This window comes from Pteropus medius, unplaced genomic scaffold (assembly GCF_902729225.1).
Source record: "Pteropus medius unplaced genomic scaffold, Ma_sr-lr_union100, whole genome shotgun sequence".
In the NCBI taxonomy this organism is placed as follows: Eukaryota; Metazoa; Chordata; class Mammalia; order Chiroptera; family Pteropodidae; genus Pteropus; species Pteropus medius.
The window spans coordinates 8499821-8521083 of record NW_024349799.1 but is presented as its reverse complement, the minus strand read 5'-3'; the positions used below and the strand labels follow the sequence as shown (position 1 = coordinate 8521083).

General features: G+C 40.9%; 1 protein-coding gene across 3 annotated transcripts in view; it reads left to right on the top strand.

The window, feature by feature from the left end:
• Window positions 1-15152, top strand: part of AP2B1 (adaptor related protein complex 2 subunit beta 1) — a 102428-nt gene extending 87276 nt beyond the window's left edge. For 2 of the 3 annotated variants that reach the window (XM_039885947.1, XM_039885950.1), the window contains 4 exons: window positions 2495-2579; window positions 3485-3571; window positions 9559-9713; window positions 14491-15152. In XM_039885947.1, the coding sequence (XP_039741881.1) occupies window positions 2495-2579; window positions 3485-3571; window positions 9559-9713; window positions 14491-14565 (402 nt within the window). In that variant the 3' untranslated portion in view covers window positions 14566-15152. The remainder of the gene's footprint in view (window positions 1-2494; window positions 2580-3484; window positions 3572-9558; window positions 9714-14490) is intronic. The other variant, XM_039885948.1, reaches the window with a different exon arrangement.
• Window positions 15153-21263: the final 6111 nt, after the last annotated feature.

Below are 21263 nucleotides of genomic sequence, written 5' to 3'. Positions count from 1 at the left end.
GAAACTGAACTGAGTACTACTTACACAAAGTCACACAGCTAGTAAGTGACAGAGTCAAATTTTGAGATCAGGTTGTCTGGTCCAGTTCCCAAGTCCGTGTTCTGAACCACTGTGTCTGCTGCCTCTGATTGGGTGTCCAGCTTCTCAGAATTATCCTAGAACAGAAGTCCAAGAGTAGTTGGCAGGGTGCCTAAAACCCCTGAAATTGTATGTCAAAATGTTGCATGCACATTTTTCAGGAAGAGGGTCCATGGCTTTCATCTGTTTATTCAAAAGCTCTTCAAGGCAGAATGGTTTATTACTGCTAACCTAGGGGAGCGTTTCATGTCTGTTCCATTTAAAGGGCTCCGATTAGAATAAGAATTCCCTCAGAAAAACAATGTATGTATAAGCTGATTCAGACCTCTTAAGTAACATTGTTCTAAATTACTTGCTTATCTGGTTAATCTTCCTAGGAACTTTTTCCCAAAAATATATGCCAGATTCTAGATTTAGAGATCGTTATTCTTTAGTGTAGGATAGAGCCCTGGCATGGCATCCGTTTTGAAAAATCTCTCCAGAGTATTCTAATATAAGTCTTTGATTAAGTACTTCCAGTATTATCCCCTGGAGGATAAGGATTATATTGTCTGTATTTTTCTTTATATCTCAAATGGTTAGGACATAGTAAACATTAATAAATATTTGAATGAATGGCACATTATGAAATATGACTTTAGTTTCAAAGATGATGGAAATGATAATCACTCTCATTTCACATAAGACTTTTATGTAACCCACAGTAGCCTATCCATGCCACCCTAGTTTTTCACTTCTAAATTCCCTTTAGAGAGCCTGGCACTCTTCAAGATCTTCTTGATGCCCTTATTTGAAATAAGAGTTCTCCTCTCATTGCTAAGTACCAGATTAATTAGAAAATACCTCTTTCCCAGAAGCCCACTCTGATATAAATCTTTAGAAGTAGTGCTCTAATACATTTAAAATAATGTCATAAGTCCCTTTTTTCCTGAGGTTGGTTTTTTCTGCTTACATTCACCATTCTCAAGCGTTTTGAGAATCCTGCTGTCTTGGCATTTTGGGCATTGATTATGTGATATGGTCAGAATCTCCTATGGGATTGATAATTGAAAAGTTAAAAACACAAGTTATAAGGAAAGTAATTTGATGGATTCTTCTGGGAGAGAGAACAGACTGTCAAGTAAACATAACCAAATTATGGAGGAAGATATAAAGGTATGGTTTAAGGTGAAGAAGATGGGTTGATAATAAATGAAAAACAATAACAACAACAAAACAGAAGTACTTTGGAAAGTGGCTATTGGGAGCTCATAGCCAGAGTTTTGATTAAGAGATAGATATGCTGTTGAAGTGTGGACATTTGTCCCAAAAGGAGGGTGGGGAGAGGTAGAATAGTGGTGCTAGATAGGCACTTTATATTCCCCTTTATTTACTTAGAGCACTGTGAAAGAAAAATAGACATTGTTACTGATTGTAGAACTTGCCCAGAGAAATGTTTTCCTCCAGGGTCCAAAGCATAAATAGGAAAGTCACTAGTGACAGAAACCAGTAGGAAGTGGTGGTTTAAAGCAATTCTCCTCCTACTCTCCCTTCCTACAGTATATGGTGCTTATAATCTGCCACAGTTTAATTTTGCTGTTTCTGAATATATATGCCAATCAGTATTGCCCCTGAATAAAAATACTTATCATAGCTTTTTAAAAAATATAAACAGCATGCTCTGAATAGAATAGGCCATGGCTGAATCATAGCCTACCTAAATCAGAAGCTTGTATTGTGAGAAGAAAACTCATTTTTTTTCTCTCACTCAAAGCCTTTTTCTTTCTTATAGTCATCAGATTTACCATTGTTTGACCCATGAGCTTTGCCCAACCATAAGACTTAGGTAATAAGATTTTACAAAAGAAACAACTTTAAAACCAGTATCTAAAAAAGATAAGGGGCAGTATGACCAGTTATCATGGAAAGGAAAGAAATCAAGGTTTAGGGTCAGAAGTTTGCATTTGATCCTGGTTCTTCTGTGTACTAGCAATGTGACCCTAGATCTTTCTGAACCTCAGTTCCTTGTCTGTAAAATGAGAGGGAAGTGACACCTACTTTGGAATAGTAATGGTGAGGATTCGAAATATTATTAATAGGTACTTAGTGGTAACAGCAGCTACTACTAATAACCATAGAAACAAAAAATAACAGTAGATTATTCCGAGTACAGATGTTATGCCTTGAATTCATCCCTCGTAGGGCTCCTCCTAGAGAGAGAGAGAGAGAGCGTTGCAGGTCGTCACAGTTCTCTGACAGTAGAATGAGTAGGGATATTCTTTGCAATATATGGGCTGGCCTGTCTTGATTTGGGGAGTCATGCACTGTCTTAAAAGACGAAGGAAATAGGGTCATATATTTCTAGACACATAACTGTTCTTTCCTTCCTACCTGGCTCCCTATGATGTACTAATTTTTTTTGTTATTTTTCTGGCAGGTGGCTGTGAAAAACAATATTGATGTCTTCTACTTCAGCTGCCTCATCCCACTCAATGTGCTTTTTGTAGAAGATGGCAAAATGGGTAAGTACGTCCTCTTGTCCCTCTGCCAAATATATACCTTTGCCCTTCCTCTGAATGTTAGGCAGAGTAGAGCCCAGAAATACAAGTTATTTTGAGGATTAAAAAAATGGGGTAAGGTTATTCTAAAGCTCTAATAATTGCTAATTATTTATTTGCCTGAGTCACAGTTGGTTTTGTTTTGCTGTTGATCTCTAAATCACAATGCCAGTTATCTGTATAACCCTGTCACCCTGGCATATACAGAGTACAGGCATACCTTGTTTTATTGCACTTGACAGATACTACGTTTTTTTAGAAATTGAAGATTTGTGGCAATGCTGTGTCAGTCAAGCCTGTCAGTTTCATTTTCCCAACAGCATTTGCTCACTTGTGTCTCTGTCGCATATTCGTAATCTTGTAATAATTCACACTTTTTCATTATAATTCTAGTCATATGAAATAAACCACTAGTATTCCTCATGTAGTTGTTGACATTTCTGCCTTCTCTTACTTAATGAAACTACCATCTAATAAAACTAGTTTATATTGGTACATATTAAATTATATTGGCACGTAATTGATTTGGTTCTTATAATGGCTTTTCGGGTAGGCAGGACAGATGTAATTATATGTGATGAAATTAAGGATCAGAAAGGTTACACACTTACCCAAAGTTACCAACTAGGAAAACAATAGATCCAAAATTAACCCCTAGATGTAAACTCTTTTTCTGGTGTATCCAGTGTTACTGATGAAGGATTAATTGACCTATAGTGTAGCACCTCTGCATTGCTAAGAATTGGCTCCAGTCCCAGTCTACTTCTGGCTGTATTACAAGAGCCGGCACTCCAAAGGAGAAATGGTGCAAGGCGTCAGAAATCCGAATATTATGCACATCCTTCCTTTCCTTCTCCTTCCCTATACAGAACGCCAGGTCTTCCTTGCAACATGGAAGGATATTCCCAATGAAAATGAACTTCAGTTTCAGATTAAAGAATGTCATTTAAATGCTGGTGAGTAATGACTGCATTTCATTTTTATCTTAGTAAATCAAATTAGGTATTTGAAAATTATGTCTTTATTTACATCTACTTTGTTTATAGTGGGTATATGGTAGATATATTACTTAGCAAACTTCTCTTTAAAAACTTGGGATGTTTTGATATAGGTGCTAGATAACTTACAAGCCAACAGATGTAAGAAACAAACTAGAATGATTCCATCTTCCCAATTTTTCAGTAGTTGAACATGTGTCAGTTGTGTTATTTGAACATCCTGTGAGCATCAGGTGATCGAAATGGCATTAGAAGATGTGTACTCTCCCAAGAATTAAAAGAACTATTTTTCTTTTTATATCTGCCTTTGATATAGGAGGAAAGGTGACTCTTTCTGAGATCCTTATTTAGAATCTTGTGTTTGTTATTAAACAAAAATACATCATAGTTAATTAAAGCCTAGTTGATAACCTTTTTCTTTCCTGCCCTGTGTCAGCTTTTATCATTAGACTAACCTCTTTAATCACGATTTTTAAAAGCTCCAAACCCTTTTGTAGTTGTTTTTATTACTATAACAGAAAATCAAAGAGGCAACTCAAGAGGAGAAACAATAGCACTGTCAGTCCCTAGGGCTTTGTTTCATTGAAGTGTTCTCAGGAGTGGAAGGGTCGCTAAGCTGTTCAGAGTCCTGCTTTTGTCCTAGTCCCCCTCCCTCTTTCCCCCTCCCTCCTCACTAGCGTGTTCTCTCTCTCTCTATTTCCCTTCTTCCCTCCTTCCCTCTCCTTTTTTCTCTCTCTCTTTCTCTCGTGCTTGCTACATATCTCCTCTTTCTTCATTTATCCATCATTTCTTCCTCCATATGTTGGTGGTTCTCATAAGCGTCTTCCACATGCTGCCATCCCATTGTAGCTAGAGCATAGCACTGAGAAAGGCAGTGTGGCAATACAGAGAGGCAAAAAAACTCACTAGAGTTTTTCTTTCCAACTTTTTTTCCAGTTTTTGGGGCTCTCTTACGTATTCATCCTCTGTTCAGACAAACCTTTTCTTATAGGTCTTCTTCTGAGCCCTTGAAGAGATATTTGAGAAGATGTCTTTAATTTCCATTATAACTAGTTAGTTGATTCTCTTTAGGAATCCTACATATCTGCCTTCTTTCTAACGTATTCTTGGTGTGAGTTTCTCACCCCGATTATATATCTACTAAACTAGAGTTTTTGCTGTGTTTTCACAAAAAAATCATGACTCAAATTGAGTTTTTTGTGTCATATTCTAGATAGATGACCATGTTATCTGTCTGTCTCTGAGGCTCACTGGTCAGTTACTACAAACCTCTTGATGAGTGTGGGAGGTTGGACAGCTCTTCACAGTATAATAAGCTGTCCTTTAGGAAGCCGTTAGGTCCACAGTGGCTACTAATGGTGAGAGCCAGAGTAGATCCTGTTAACAAAAGAGCCTCTGTACGCAGTTTGGAAAAGACCAGGCCCTTTGTTTTAAATCACCTTTGTAGTAGTTGGTCCTTTGGCAACATTTCATATATTATGCTCCTGAGGACACCTGTTTCTGTGGTCGCTTAGTTGAAAAATACAGTGTATGATGTGCCTCTCTTAGAAGTTGCCATTGCACATGAGCACACTAAAAGCTGAAAAGTCTTATGTTGGAGAAAGCTGTTTAACTCAATGTTGATTGAATTTGTTTGACTGGCACTTAAAATTACAAAATGCTTATTATTAATATCTTATGTAACATCAACATTCCTTGAAATGATCTGGGAAACACCAGCCTATAGAGACACAGAAAAAGATCAGAGTAATTGGAAATAAAAGATTTGGTTTCAGACATCCAGTATAAAAGAGACATGCTTTTGGGGGAGCGGGGGGAAGTTTGAATAACTGAGGGCTTTAGTTTGGCCTGCCAAAATAATAGGAAAGATTTCCCTGCTTCCAGATTGGAGATGTGAACCCCATTGCACGTTGGTGTACATTTGGGATCTTGCCAAAGAAGTGTCTAGTCTTTCTCCAGGTGAGGCTGTGTTCTCTGGTATAGCCTGGAACAGTTTCTCAGAGCAAATTCAGTTTTGATCAGTTGTGCCATGGCTTCATGCCAGTTCCTCCTTGCCTTGGGTGCTCTAAATACTAGCAAATGGGTTTTCCGGTAATACACTGCTCTATGGCAGTGCAGCACATGGAGCAGAAGGAGAAACAGCCACTTCGTTTTCTCTAGGAGCACAAGGTCATCATTTCCCCACACTTAATCACTGCTAATCTTGGAAGACTGCTTCCTGTAACTAATCCTTTCTAGCTTTTCCTCTGCCTCCACCAGTAGGTCTGGAGTGCCCTGGCCTTTACATTTTCTTCCAGTCTTGAAGGCTCTATTAACATGAATGTTTCCAGGTTTAGTGCCTTCTGATTCAACCCTGGGTCTAGCTGAGAGCTAAAAAATACCATCCTTTCCAGCTGATCTACCCTAATCACAATAGCACCAACACTTTAAATAGCTTTTCTGTGTCAGAGTAGACATTTGACAGATGGAAGTAACTCTCTGACTGTGCGAAGGCACAGGCTTAAAAGACTTACTAACCTAGCATTGAGCTTTTACTTTTGCTTCTTCCATTTCTTTCTAGAGAAGAAAGAAGACATCCTCTTACCAAGCCTATAATTAATCAGATCTTAATAGAAAGGTGTATATGATAGAGGTACTTGTGGCAACACTAGTTGTATAAATACTAGAAAATGTTAGACCAGAAAGGCACTAACATATGGGTCTCCCTGCTTCCTAGCACTGGTTATCTCTACTAGTGTCAAGAGGTCTGTATGAATCTGTTTTGCAGCTTACCATTATAGCTGTGTTTGGGGTTGGTACATATCTAAGACCACTATCTTAAGTGCACAAGAGTACTTGCATCTCCAGCCATATCCAGAAAGGAATATTTCTGTCAAGCAGTCTACAAACTTATTTTTTTGTTGTTTATTATGCTTTGGAAAGCTCAGAGACATGTTGTTCATATATTCACTAGTTAGTCACTGTGGTAAGGGTCAAATATTTTTTTCTAGCATAAGGACTAGGTGAGGCTGAGTTCTGTTTCTTTGTTTTGTTGTAGTTTTCCCCATCCTCCATAATATTTCATAAATGGAAATGCTTTGCCAGCCAGGACTTAAATATAGTTTGTTATAGGTTGCTCAAATGGCAAAAAGTGTTTTTTTCAGCAGTCAGTGATTTTGAACTTGCTGATGAATACCATGACTGGGTCCCAAATGCAGATGCTCCCTTTCTCACTCTCTGAGTATTGTCTTCACTTTTATTTCTGCTAGAAGAAATGTGATCATAGCTAAAGTAGGAAGATGAAGGAAGAAAGACCACATCCACACCTCCTAAGATTTTAGGCCCCAGACCGAAAGAGCCAAATTTGGGGAAGAAGACAGACAAACCCGAAGAAATCACATCTCGAAGCAAGTATAGTTGACCGTTGAACAGTGTGGGGGTTAGGGATGATGACCACTCTTGCAGTCAAAAATTCGCGAATAATTTAAGTCGGCTCTCCCCATATATAGATTCCCAACTGCCAGTTGACCCTTGAACAATGCAGGTTTGAACCGTGTGGGTCAATTGAAAAATCCACATATAAGTGGGCCTGCGCATTTCAAGCCTGTGTTATTCAAGGGTCAACTGCATAATCATATTTGACCATCTTTTTTTACTCTCTTTTGGGGCACATCTCTGTCTTAACGTTACCTTCTCATTCTCAAAGTCTCACAACTATAAGATTCCATCTTGTTTCTCAGGAGTTTCAGATATGTGAAAAAAGATAAAATAAAAACTAATATCTTGTCAAAAAATTTATCCCAGTCTGGCTGGGAAGCCTTTTTCCATCTGGCTTCCATTGCCATTCTTATCTAGTACAGTTAGTAGAGACTGATTATCCCGCCATCTATACATCTTCAAGCTCAAACCTAATATCTAAGATTTATAAAAATTGACTCACATATACTTATGTTATGAACCCTCCCTTCATTCAGTATTCTGTAGGAATCATGATACAGCCATTCAGGAGCAGAGCCAGGTTCCTGGCCAGAATGCTTCCAAAAGTATTAAAGTTACATCAGTTCAACTTACTTATTCTACTTGGCTATTTGCCACATTTTCAAATTTTGGAAGGGATGAGTGTGTATGTGTGTATGCTTCCGTTTTCTAGTCTGTCTTCCCTTACATAGGCAGTAAAATCATGAGTTGTTTGGGCCTTGCTATATATATTGTCTAGAATGTGTTTGTGCCTATGCAACAGGGTGGCTTTTCAATAAAAGCTTCTGTTATGTGTATTTTCCACTTCCTTGGAAACGAGCAAGAGCTTTGAAAGTTAGGAATGGCTTTACAACTTAAAGCAAGCCCCATGTGTTATAAAGACAGTCCTGTCAAAAGGTACTAGCCAAACTCCAGCTGGAGATATTACCTAGTAACCCAGTCTAAGCTGTAAGAGCTCTTCACTGTGAAAACCAGGGTGACAGAACTGCCCGACCCCTCAGAAGGTAATTAAAAAGTAATATTGAGGCTCCATCCTCCAACAGTGTTGCATATACTAGCCTAAGATACAATTTTTGGCACCTCTGCTTGGTGTTAGTGAAAACCTTCTTCGGAAATTAAAGGGGAAAAGTTAAGTGATAACTAAGATGGCACAAATGTTTAATGAATGGACTTTAGTGCTTCCTCCCCTGAGCTTTCACTAGTTTGAACATGGGAGAAAGATATCAGGGCAAGAGCTACCTCCAAAATTAGCCCACAGCTAAGTAGACAGTTTTTAATGCCTGTGGCACTACGTACATATAGGCATCTCCAACACCTTGGTCATGCATTTCACAGGTGCTGATGGCATGTAGCCATTGTGTCCCAGATACCGTGGGAAGCACACTGATGAAAAACTCCAGAATCCCTGTACTCAGACTGCTTATTGTCTCGGAGAACAGAAAGACCGTCCATTGTGGCAGCCTTTTCCTCGAGTGCACAATAGGACAGATTTTTATATGGAAAGAATTTAGTCCCTGAAGTTGGCATGAGTAATTTGAATTCTCATCAGAAATGAACATAATAAACTCAACAAAGAGCATTGTCTGTTGTCTCTGTTCTTAAAGTTTCTCTTTCTCTGATGCTGTAATCTCTCTTATATTAGCAGTAAGAGAGCAAGGAGAGAGAAACAACTTATAATTCTAGAGCGTTATGTCTCTTTGATGCTGTAGTCGCAGGGAAGCCCCAGCCACTCACCTGTTCTTACCCTGGGTTGATGACTGTGAAGGCCACCACATGACTAGCCACGGCAGCTGGGGTTACGGCCTTGTAGTAATCATCTTTGTGTAACTTCCGTCTTTCTCAAAGTCTTTGATTGAGACAATTTGTTTCATTATTGATTTGCAACATGGTATTCCCTACAGTCTTAAGAAATAATTTGCCTGCTTTAAAAAAAAAAATCGTAAATATCCAGGTTAATAAATTTGACTTAAAGATTTCTGCAACTCTGCTTTTTTCCGATCCTAGCAGTTGAGGCCAGAGTGGCTCACAGTGAAGTAGTAGCAACTCAGGAAGTGGTGTATGGATTTGATCATCATTCTGTGGATCTCTGTGACTCTGGGACCAGTGTTCCAGAAGTCAGTACCAACATGGCAGTCACTGTGGTACACCCACACACCCATTTCTGTCTTTGTTCTCTTCAAAGCATTTTACCTTTCTAGCACCTAGTTTAAGATTACCAGCTCCTTTGACCTACTGTAATCTCCACAGGTTAATTCTTAACACTAATGCTTAGTTGCATCTTATTCTGTTTCTGTCCTGGAATGTGATAGGCAGATACTTCAAGAGCCACTCTCTCATCCTTTGCTATTATGGAAGAAGAGCTTTCTGGAATGTATGTGTGTATGCACATGGAACGGTACTTGTCAAGGGACTTTAGCACACATGGTCTGTAGGGGTGTCATAAGAGAGTTAGCATGCATTTGTTTGATATTTTGAATCTGTGTTTCTAGACACTGTTTCCAGCAAGTTACAAAACAACAATGTTTATACTATTGCCAAGAGGAATGTGGAAGGGCAGGACATGCTGTACCAATCCCTGAAGCTCACTAATGGCATTTGGATCTTGGCTGAGCTACGTATCCAGCCAGGAAACCCCAATTACACGGTAAGACCTTTCTCAGAATGGGTGAGATGGGTTTGAGGAGGGAGGTAAGAGCTTTTTCATTTTTTCTTAGCACCCTGCAAAGACCTGGAGGAGGTGCTTCAGACCCCAGATGCCCAAAACAGGCAGTCAAATAAAGAGGTCCTTATTTGCCTCTTTGGAAGACCTCTCTGTGGTGTCTGCCCCATCCCATAGGCATGGTGCCTCTGGCAGCAAGGAGTGCCTCAGATTCCCCCTGGTATATATAGAGTTGCTTGCTAAACTTGGCAACTTTATCAGTATCGATTAATACTTATCTAGCCTGTCTGTGCATGTGGTACTATAACAGGCTGCTAAGAGGATTATTTACCTAGTTTATTTCAAGAAGGCCTTCTTTCCTGCTTTCCTGCTTTTTCATAAGGATATCAGAGTCATAGGCACATGAACCTTTTTTAATATTGTTTGTCCTGAAATGGTTGTTACTAAAGGTAAGGCAAAATGGGACATACTTTTAGCAGCCTGTAAATGAACTTTAGTTTGGAAAACTTCCTTCAGTACTACAATAGACTGAAATTTAAATTCTGGCAGTATTTTTAGGACAGGAGCAAATTGCCTTTTTAAGCAACAAAGATTTTTACCCTAGGCACTGGGCATTCATTTGCTATTGTAAAATGTGATCTCCTAGTAGGATGCTGCGTGTCATTTGTATTTTGTAAAGTAACAGAAAAACCACTGGGAATGGGGGACTATCTTATTCTTCCATTATGTTCGAGGTTTTTACAGGCTGTTTTGAAGGAGGGTACCAGAAAGTGACGGGAGAATAAGATTCAGTATTGAATAACTGAGGAAGCTGAGTAGTCAGTAGATTAAGGGAGCTTTTTAGCCATTTAGCTAAGAAAATTCTGTGAACCCATTCCTTAATTTTAACAGCCAAGTCTGTTTTCATTAGCATGCATACATCAAGGGAATAGTACCACTCAGAAATGAAAATTCTTGGCATTTTCCCCACTAGTTCCCTCCCTTGAAGTAAGCTAGACGAGCATGTGTGTGTGAGCTGCTGAGTCCTATCAAACTAGATTTTGCAAGCACTTGTGAGCTGGGAAGCTTCAAGCTTCCCCCATAAAATGTACACTCTTCCCACCCACTTCCCCTACCACCAGTCTAGTCTTTTTGGAAAGAAGCTGCCCTGTCATTTACCTTGAGTTCTCCAAGAAAGGAAAACCCCTCTGTGCTGTTCCTGGAGGGTCAGATTCTCACTGTAAAATCAAGATCTTGTAAAATAGCTCCACTTACTACTTTCCTAGAAATTTTTTTTTGAGTGGGGGGAGTCTTTTTTTTTTTTATCATCCTTATTTTTTTATTGTATACAGTCTTCCACCTCAGCTAAGTTAAAAAAGCATGGTTATCCATAGTTTGTGGATAAGGAAACCAAGGTTAAGAATTATTAGTGACTTATTCAAAACCATGTTATTTGTTGGTAGGTAAGTTGTGCTTAGAATTCAGGTATCTCTTAATACTTCCTACCGTGTTATTTTCTATTCATTATAAGGATAATGAGAATTCTTAGAAGAACCTCTTGGTATCACTGTCTTAAACATAGTTTAAGTTAAAAATAAAAATTTAACTTTTTATTTTGAAATAATTTGACTCACAAAAAGTTCTTTAAATGGTAGAGTCCCATGTGTCTTCACCCAGTTTCTCTATTGATAACATCTTACATACCCATTGTGTATTTTCAAACAGGAAATTGATATTGATAAAATGCTGTAGACTATAGACCTTACTTAGATTTCACCAGTTTTTACATTATTTCGTTGTTATTGTTGAGTGTTCAGTACCATGAAATCTTATCAACATGTATGGATTTGTATAACTACCACCATAGTCAAGACACAGAACTATTCCATCATTGCAAAAATTTCCCTCTGGCTATCTCGTTATACTTAGACTCTCACCTCAGCCCTAACCCCTTGGCAACCACTGATATGGTCACCATTACTATAGTTATGTCATTTTGAGAGTGTTATGTAAGTTAAATTTATACAGCATGTAACATTTTGAGATTATTTTTTTCTAACTACTATTGACATCCAGGTTGCTGCATGTATCGATAGTTTATTTTCTCAACCAGTAGTAATCCACAATATGGATGTACAGTAGTTTATCCATTCATTCATGGAAGGACATTTTCTCCCCTATATATTTTAAAAATTTTTTTATTTTGAGATAATTGTAGATTTGCATGCAGTTGTAACAGCCCCGTGAGATCCCGTTCTCATGGTGTCCTCTTACAGCCACAGCCACCTCCCTCCCCTATATTTGTAAATGGTAAATTTCTTTATATTTCTTTGCCCTCTTTCCTATTTTCCATCCATCTAGTAACTAGGTTCCTACTGCCCACAAAACCATTTACATTTTCCATCAGTCTGACACAGGCCTAATCCATTCCCCTAAACTGTGCTCCAGATGTCACAGTCACTCAGATCCATTTCTTTTCCTCCATCACCCTAAACACCCATTATACTGTTGATCTGATTTCAGCTAGGTATTAAGGAGGAAAGAAATCTGATTGAGCTAGTACTAATGCATAAGGACTAATGGTCCCTTTGTCACCTAAAAGAGAATGATAAATTACTCCCCCCTCCTTACTGTATTTCGTGAAGAAGGTATATTTATTTATAAAGATGAGGCTATATCTAATTAGCTGCATCTCACCTGGAAAGGTAACTTGTCCCAGGTGAAGAAATGTGTGTTCTAGACTATAAACCAGACATGAATGTGTAAGTCCTTGGCTTACTTAGGCAAGAGAGGTGACTCTTGTTCCCTTGGATGGGTCTGTCTACAGGTGGTATTCCTGAATGGCTGATATTAAAGATGTGTCACATAAGCAGGCTAGCATTTCAAATGTTAAAATGCTGGTAAGGCCTCTTTTCCCTTAAGAATCGTACAAAATAAGACCCAGAGCCCTAGCTTATGTTTTATAAATCAGATTATTTAGCTTCTTTGTTATGTATGTTTCGTTTTTACTTCAGGATTTAGCAAAAAAATATTTTTTAATAATTCATTCTAGCTTATCTTAGCTGCACTAGTTTGGAAAGTAAGGAATGGATTTAAATCTAAGCCTGACCCTTTGTTAAAGACTGGGATGGCTTGGAGGATTGGCAGGGGTTGGGGGAATGGAGGGTGATCTAAGAGTGCAAAAAGAGTCTTCCTCCTTTTCTCTCAGAGTCCAAACTTGGTCAGTCCCATGACCTCCCCACACCCCTACCTGCTTAGTTCCAACCTTTGCAGTTTGGACTTCTGTCGAAGAAGGCAGCATTTCCTTACCAATCATGAACAAAAAATGAACCTCCAACTGGTAGAACTTCGAGTATTGTTACAAAGATGTGAAAAAATACTGGACAGTATTTTGGGAGAGAAAAAGTACCCTTTCATACACCTCTTCAGTCTGGGAGTTAGTTCCTTTAGGCTGTTCTTACTCTTGTGAGCTTTCTCTTCTTTTCTGAACCCACATGTTGTTCCATGAGAATTTTCCACAGCATCAACAGTGGAGAGGCTCTGGATGAAGTGGTACAGAATCACCTCTATAGGGGCTTTAAAAGTCAGGGAATGCCTATAGCTGCAACTTTGACCAAAGTATGGAGCTGTTTTCTATGGATATTTATATTCTTAAATTAGTTGTTATTTACATTTATCAGAATTGTCTTCCTGATTAATGTTAAGCAGCAATTTTGGAAATGCCTTAGAGACCTAATGTTAAAGCTATAAATAGAGCCTGTTTGATGTTCTTCTGTTTGATTTCTGGGGGGTTTCTTTGCATTTTAAAATTTTCATTTTAAGTTTTAAGGATGTGAGCATTTTTTCAAGAAATTCAAGATTAACCAATATCTTCACATTTTTTCCAAAAATAGTCTCACCTCTGTGTTGTTAACTCATCCTCTAGTTCTTTAGAGTCTCTAATAAAAAGTAATCTAAAATCTCATGGTAACATATCATTAAAGACAACTTTTATTGATCTGCCTTAATAAATAAGGGCAATGGGTCAGTAATACAGAAAGCAAATACAAAATTTTCTAGTTCTAAATGTAATTTGAATGCTTCCACTCTTTTACATTATTAATAATATTTTGCCTAGTCTAATACAATTAAGGATTCCAAATCTGGGTTTAAATTTTGTGCTTATTGACCTACTAAGTGAAAATATGTGTTCAACATTAAAATCTTTTTAATAATTTGATTTGGTAATTGTTAGGCTAGAAGAAGAGGGGGTGATAGAGAAGTACAGTGCTTATCAGAAGTATGCGATATCCCTATCTAAAGAGGAAGAAAATAGAAGATGAAGCTGATGGCATGAATTGCTGTCCAATTATACTAAGTAAATGTCTTTTTGTGTTAATGCTTGTTTTCCCTCCATGACTGTATATGCTTTTCTCAATATACAAAAAGGCACTACCTTGGACTTGCCTAGCTTATAGTTTTATTTTACTTGATGGTACATCTTCTTGAATTGGGATGGAGAAATAGAGGCAGACAGCTGAAATGACCACCAACAAGTTAAGGGTTTAGCCCTTCCACTTTCATTTGGGAATAATCTCTACAACTCTTAGCAAAGCAGTGGAGCACCTGTTTTACAGTCAGATACTTTGATGGTTTTAGTATGGATTATTTCCTGACCTTATAGACCCACATAGAATGTAGATGGAAACACAGCACAACTTGACATTGATTAAATTGAAATTCTAAAACCCACAGTACCTAATGCTAGTCTCCATGATAATCTTTCTTCTTTTTGTCCCAACAGCTGTCGCTGAAATGTAGAGCTCCTGAAGTCTCGCAGTATATCTATCAGGTCTATGACAGCATTTTGAAAAACTAATAGACTGGTCCAGTGCCCTCTGGCCACCTTGTGATCGGTGCAAGCCAAGAACTCTTAACTGGAAGAAATTGTATTGCCGTGTAGAATCTGAACCTAAATATACTGAGGCCACCCACCAAGGTAGTGATTAGTATAACCTGTGCTAACATTAAGGCACAACCTGTTGGATAGTTTTAGCTTCCTGTGAACGTTTGTAACCACTGCTTTAATCACTTCCCACCTCTTGCCACCTGCTGCTGCTATCTGTCCTTACTTGTGGGCTTCTCCATACTGTGCCAGTGGCTGGCATTTTTGAGTGTAGTTTGATATTTTGTAATTGAGAGCTCATTTCAAAGCAGAAAAAGACAAAAAATATTAAAGCAAGGAAAAGTGTCACTGAAACATAAACTGCACTTTATTGTTTTATATTTTTGTACATATGAGAAATTGAGGGAACAGTGTAACCGCTAGAAAGTGTTAAAACCACTGACCATCGCTAACTGCACAGCCTTGGAGGAAGAGACACAGTTGCTTGCCCACCTTGTCGAGGGTTTTCCTATGTGTGGAAACCTTGTCCCTACTCATAAGAATTTTCACTTTTTTTTTTTCCCCCTCCAAACTCCTTTGCCTTGTGATTTCCCCTACCCCATATTATCATCTCATTTGATTGCTCCGCGGTTGGGAATGGTGGTCTTCCTTGAATGCGATTTCGGGTGCAGCACCAAAGCTGAGAAAAATAAGAACTTACTACATTCCTTTCCCCTGACCTGACTAATAACACTATTATGGAATTTGAATAGAGATGTGGGGAACAGGAACCAGAATGCCCTCTCCATATCTCCTGCCCTCTATTTAACTTAATTCTCAGGTCCAATTCAGATCTAAAATCATAGTTTTAGAATTGAAACAGACTTTAAGTTTCCAGTCCTGCTTTTCTGAAAAGGAAAAGGGTAAAAGGCAAAAAGGGTTTTCTTGCCTGAGGCCTGCTAGCTGTTAAGTAGCAGAGCTGGGGGACTAAATCCTCGTCAGTGTTGTTTTCACTACAGTCGTGTCTCCTTAATATTTTTTTCCTCAATGCCTTTCTCTTGCCTTTTCTGTGCCTGCTTCTTTGTGGCTTTTGTCGTATACTGATTTTGGCACTCCGTTCATTGACATCAGGTGGCAGCAGAGTGTCTTCTCAGTCACTTGAAGGTAAATCCAGATGCCGGAATGAAGGAGTGGCTATGTTTCCCATACAGTCCTCAAGCTGAGCTGTAGTTTTGGAGGCCACTGGGGTGGGCGCAGAGATGAAGTGAGCTCAGAAGTGTCACGGATTCTCTTTATTCCTTCAGCTCTCTGATCTGCTTTTTACTCATGTTACTGAGGCTCCAAGGTGATTGAGGTCATCTCAGACGATCAAGCAGTTCTTGTCATCTCTAAAAAGATTGGGAGATGTGAAATCAGGGCCCTCAGCACATTGCGTATGATTTGTCAATGAATGAATGCTTCATGCCCAAGACACCAACCTGTTTAACAGTGTTCATACTATTTCATCTGTGGGCACTTGTTGCATTGCCTGGAGCCCAGTATTTAGGGTCCACAATGAAGACTGCTTCTCAGCTTCCCCTACTCAAATCAGAGGTACTTCAGAGTCCAAAGGCCTCGTGTTGGACTTACACCGATGAGTGAGTCCAAGAGCAGAAAATGTAGAAAACAAGAGCAGAAACTGCCCCCTAGCCCTTTTATGTCTGAAATGACCCTGATTCATACCACTTGCAAAGCTTGGGGGAATGGATCCCCCAAAGCAGTTTCTTAAACCTTGAGAATCTCCAAGTGAAGAATTACTGGGGAAAAGGGGCTATGTCCTGCACTTACCATCCCTCGGGCACCTGGAGATTAGGAAGTAACACAGGATTATGTGTGGGAGGTGAGTACATTGGTGGTGTGTGGGGTAGAAAAGCAGGTTGATATAAAGTTCCCTGTTTGGGACATCATTCATAGAGTCAGTTGGATACAAGCAGTGAAGATTCACACTATAAACAGTGTTCTCATCTCAAAGCAAACTGTAGCTCCAGAAGGAGGAGTGTGTGTCAGGGTAAGCAGACAGAAAACAATTTTTTATCAGGATATGTCCCTCCGCCCCTGAAACTAGGCTTCTCTCAGCCTCCCAGCAGTGGTGGGTAACAGCTGCTGTCCTCACTGACCTGACCGAGCCAAACCGGGAACTCTGCGCTCTTTGGAGAGGCTGCATCCTGTGCTCCCAGCACTGAGGGAGGGATTCTGCTCTTCGGAAAAGGACCTCTCTCCTTGAAGAAACAGAACCTGTTGCCTCCACCACAGCTTCCCTTTTGGCCCATTTCAAACTTGGCTGAATTGGGGAAACAGAATGGAGATTGCCCTACGTTCCCCTCTCCTCTGCCTCAGTATGTCTTTGTAATGTCAGCTGGTGTCATACAAAGGGCAAGGGAAGCACACACAATCAGAACTCTTGCTGGTCAGAGATTCCCTGAGTGTCTGTCCTCGCCCGAGCTTGTTCAGTGTGTCTGTGTTGCAGAGCTTGGGACTTGAGAGAAATGGGGAGGGGGGGGGGAGTAAGTGCCCTAAGAATGCTTATCATTCTTTTGTTCTTGGGATCTGTTCTTGGGGAGGGTGGGAATTGGGGGAAGCTTGACCTTGTGTCTTCCTCAATAAACTCATTTCCACAAAATTAAGTTTGCGATACACATACTTTGTTCTCAGAACTGATGGTCCAGGGGAAGGATGGGGCATTGATAACCGCCCTATTAGAACTTTTCTTTTGGCTGCCCTAGCCCTCCCAGGGATTTAGCCAGATGAAAAATGAAGAGTGACAGGAAGAATCCCATATGTGGGTCTCCACGTGTCCATTTCTTGGAGGCTCCTGTTAACCAAACTGCATTCCACCACCGCCGAAGGCATCTCAAGCAGGGAGTGCTCAGAGGGGCTAATCCATCTTCCCTGGCAGATCCCCTGCTAGGGCTCCAGGCAGATGGTCCCATGGGCTGAAGGAGCACAGCAGAGCTTCTCATCGCTTTCCTGTTATTCAGGACATTTCACTAATCTCTCAATTTATAACAGGCTTTCAGACCTGGTCCCAGGGCCTGCATGTTCCCCAGTGAATAGGATTAATGCTGCTCTAAAGCAAGCTTTCCAAGGAGTTCAAGTCATCACCTGCATTTGTGTCACTGGGAGCACATGACCCAAGAGCTGTCAAGATAGAGGCCCTGCCCCTGGGTTTCGATGTGCAGGCACCCTCTGAAGTCTCCTACAATCTGGAGTGGAGGGATCCAACGCTAAGATGCCTTTGGACTAGACTCTGAATCTCTTCACCAATCCAGTGGGTGTAGGTGGGGACAGTGCTCAGCACTTAGGTGCTCAGAACAGTAACTGCTTTTAATACTTGGACCCAAATACCTAGAATGAATGGCAGCTAGGAGCCTTTTGGATGTCTCCATTTTTCTGGGCAGCAGTTAGCCCCAGCTGTGATAGGCATAACACTTGGGGAGGAGTGGGGTCAGAGCGGTCTTTGTTAAAGTTCAGGGTCAAAGATATGAAGAGGTATGGGCCTTACTGGGCTCTAATTGGGCTTGCCAGCTAAGCATGTCAGTTTGGGCCAAGAGAATCCTTAGGGCAGAAGGTCTCAACTCTTGGGTGCCCATTAAAATATCAACTGAGAGCTTTCATAGAGGGCTGATGATTCTGCTCAGGCAGACTAAGGTAGGGGACTTAGGGGAATCTGCATTTTAAAAAACTCCAGGTGCTTCTAATGCTCAGTAGGGGCTGAGAATCACTGCCAAAGAGACTCACCTGTTTGCCTACTTCCTCTATAGTGATGCTCGTGTTCTCGTGGCAGTTGAAAAGTGGCAAAGCACTTTTATGCCCGTGATATCTGTTCATCTCATGAATTGAGCATTATCCCCATTTTTTCAGGAGAGATGTGGCAAAGCCATGTCTTCTCACTCTGTCCTTACCACTACCTCTGGTTTTCTCCTTCATTCCACCAAAGGTTTCCTAATAGGCCCTCCCTCCCCTCTGCACTTGGCCACCAGGCCAATGACCAATAGCCAATAGCCAACCTTGCTAAGCTCCCAAGATAGCGATATGTTCCATCTCCAAAAGCAGGGCACACTGGCCTCGGACTGCACGATCCTCTGCCCTCAGAGTGGCAACTAGGAAATACTGAGATCTCAAGTATGCTCTTTCTGTGGCCAGGAAACAGCTGAGGACTTCCAGGTTTGAGCCTTCTTAACTCGTACCTCATGCGTTGATGCTTTTTCTGATTTTGCTAGGACCCAGATTTCTTTTCCCTGCCACCCCCAGCTCCAGGAGGCAAAAGCCCGTTTATTTTAATACCTGGTATGGCACTTGGGAAAGATCACACCTCCCCCGTTACCCATTTCTATCTCCTGAACACTAATCCTAGAATCCCAACCAGCCCCCAGACATGTAATTAGCAACAAGGATGTTTCTTGAAAAGTTTCAAACTTGCCATCTCAGTTTCTCATTTAGCTTTTGCCCCACCATCCTGGATGCTGCCGACAAGGGGAAAACTAATTCAGAGGCTGGTTAGACACAGATGGACCTCATTTCCAGAGGTAGCCTTTGGAAACAGGCTTGCCCCAACCCTCTGGGACTGAGAAAACGCCACTCACTCCCACTATGTAGCTGGTAGAGAACGATGTGCAAATCTAGCTTTTGGCTTCCCTTCTCTTGTTTCGTTCACTTGAATCTCCCCATATAGTCGAGGCTTCAGGATCTAGCCTAAAAGCCTCTGGAAGCTAGTGTGGTCCTTATCTATGACAGAGCAGGGGCAGAGTAGGCAGGTTCAGGTCTTTGTCCTTTCTGTCCCACTCCATGTCTGGGCCTCAGATGCTGAAGTGCGGCCAACACATCTGCTTCCTTGAGCCTGAGCTTGCACTGTAGCTGGCCAGCATCCTCAGCTGAACCAGAGCCACTTGTGGCTCAAGGTCAGACAGACCCAAGGACAAGACCTCTCAAACTCTCACCAAGGCAATCCTAATGATAGAAGTGAATTAACAGGCCCCCTCGGTGTACATTCTTAGCCCAAAGTGACAATCCAAAATGACTTAAGCAAATTTTAAATTCAAGCAAATTTTGCATTTTATGTTACTACTGTGGCTGTTTGGTTTTTATATAAAAATAAATATTTAAATGACCTACCACTGGATGGGAGACCACCTAGGAATACCAGGTGCTGTAGGCTTTAATATAAATAAAAATAATGAATGAATGAATGAATGAATGACCTACCACTGGAGGCCAGTATATGGCCCCATAATTAACCTGTAGCTTTGTGTTCCGCTAGTATTGCTAAGTCGAGAAGCTTCTGAGAAGCCTAGATCCAAGGTGTGAGTGCGAGAATTGCACGATTTCTTATTTCCACTCCACCTTGGCCTGAAATAGAATCAGAATAGAAGGTCATGGCCTGGGGAAGTAGACATAAAGCCTAGGGTCGTCAAGCAGGGTAAGGATTAAAATTTTTCGGATACAATGGGGAGATAGATTGTGCCCTGGACAATTAAATCAACTTAGGAGGTGCTCCGTGACCTGTTGTGATCCCATGGGGCCAGTAAATCTGCTTTCCCAACAAAAATGGCACTCCATGAGGAAGCCCTATCCTTCTCCGCCCTGTATTTGCTTCTAGCTGCTGCCCTGTCCTTTCTCCCACCCAATGCCCCTGGGAGCCCACCCGAAATAAATGGAAACTTTCCTAAGGTGGTGGTCAAGCTCCCCTACGAATGGCGGTGTGTCTCTAAAAAAGAAAAAATAAAGGCCACACATTGAAACTTACTTCCTGCCAGGTACTATGTTAAGGGCTTTACACACTGTAGCCCATTTATGCTTTGGAGATCACATCTCCGTTTTACAAACAAGGCAAGAGAGTTTCAAGAGTTCAAATAACTTGCCTTCAGTCTCATGGTAAGTGGTAGGGCCAGGATTTAAATCCAGATCTGATTCTGAACCCTGGCTCATAACCACTATGTTTTCTGTCCAGGCAAAGAGGGAGAGAAAGCAATTGAGAAGGTCCCCAAAATGCAGAGCCCATAGGGAGGAGGACTACTGGGTTCTGGGAGGGAACAGGAGCCCACAAGTAATAGAAAGTCATAGTGGGGGATGCTGGATCCTAGGGCTAAAAACAGGAGACCTTTCAGAGCTTCCCTCTCTTCCTCCTCTCTGCCCTCCAGGCATCTAAACTATAACTCTGACAAGGTTGCTGCCCTACTTAAAGACTCTTCAGTGCCTTCCCATCCAGCACAGGGCTCAATCTAAACTCCTCACCCAGCAGTCAAGGCCTTTGTGACCTCACCTCAACCAACTTCTTGACCTCCTCTCAGTCCCTGGAACACCTGTCTGGTTCCTGGACTCACTTTCAAGCATCTGTAATTGCTACCAACTTCTCTCATTTACAAATTCTCCTCTTCCACAACATCTCCCACCCTGCCACCCTAAGTCTTCTTTCAAGGCTCCTTCTTAGAAAGTTGCCTCCACTATCTCTTCTCACTAGTTGGTCCACTTCCTCTGCTTTCCCCCAGAACCTTGACTTGGCTGTGTGTTTTGCGTCTGGTCTCCTGCTTTGGACTGTGAGCACCATTCCAAACTCGTCCCCAGCTGCCCAGCTCGTCAGCAGCTGCCCAGCTAGGGACTCCCGATCTCCATATTCCACATTTTGCACTTCAATAAGACAAATTACTCAGCCTCTC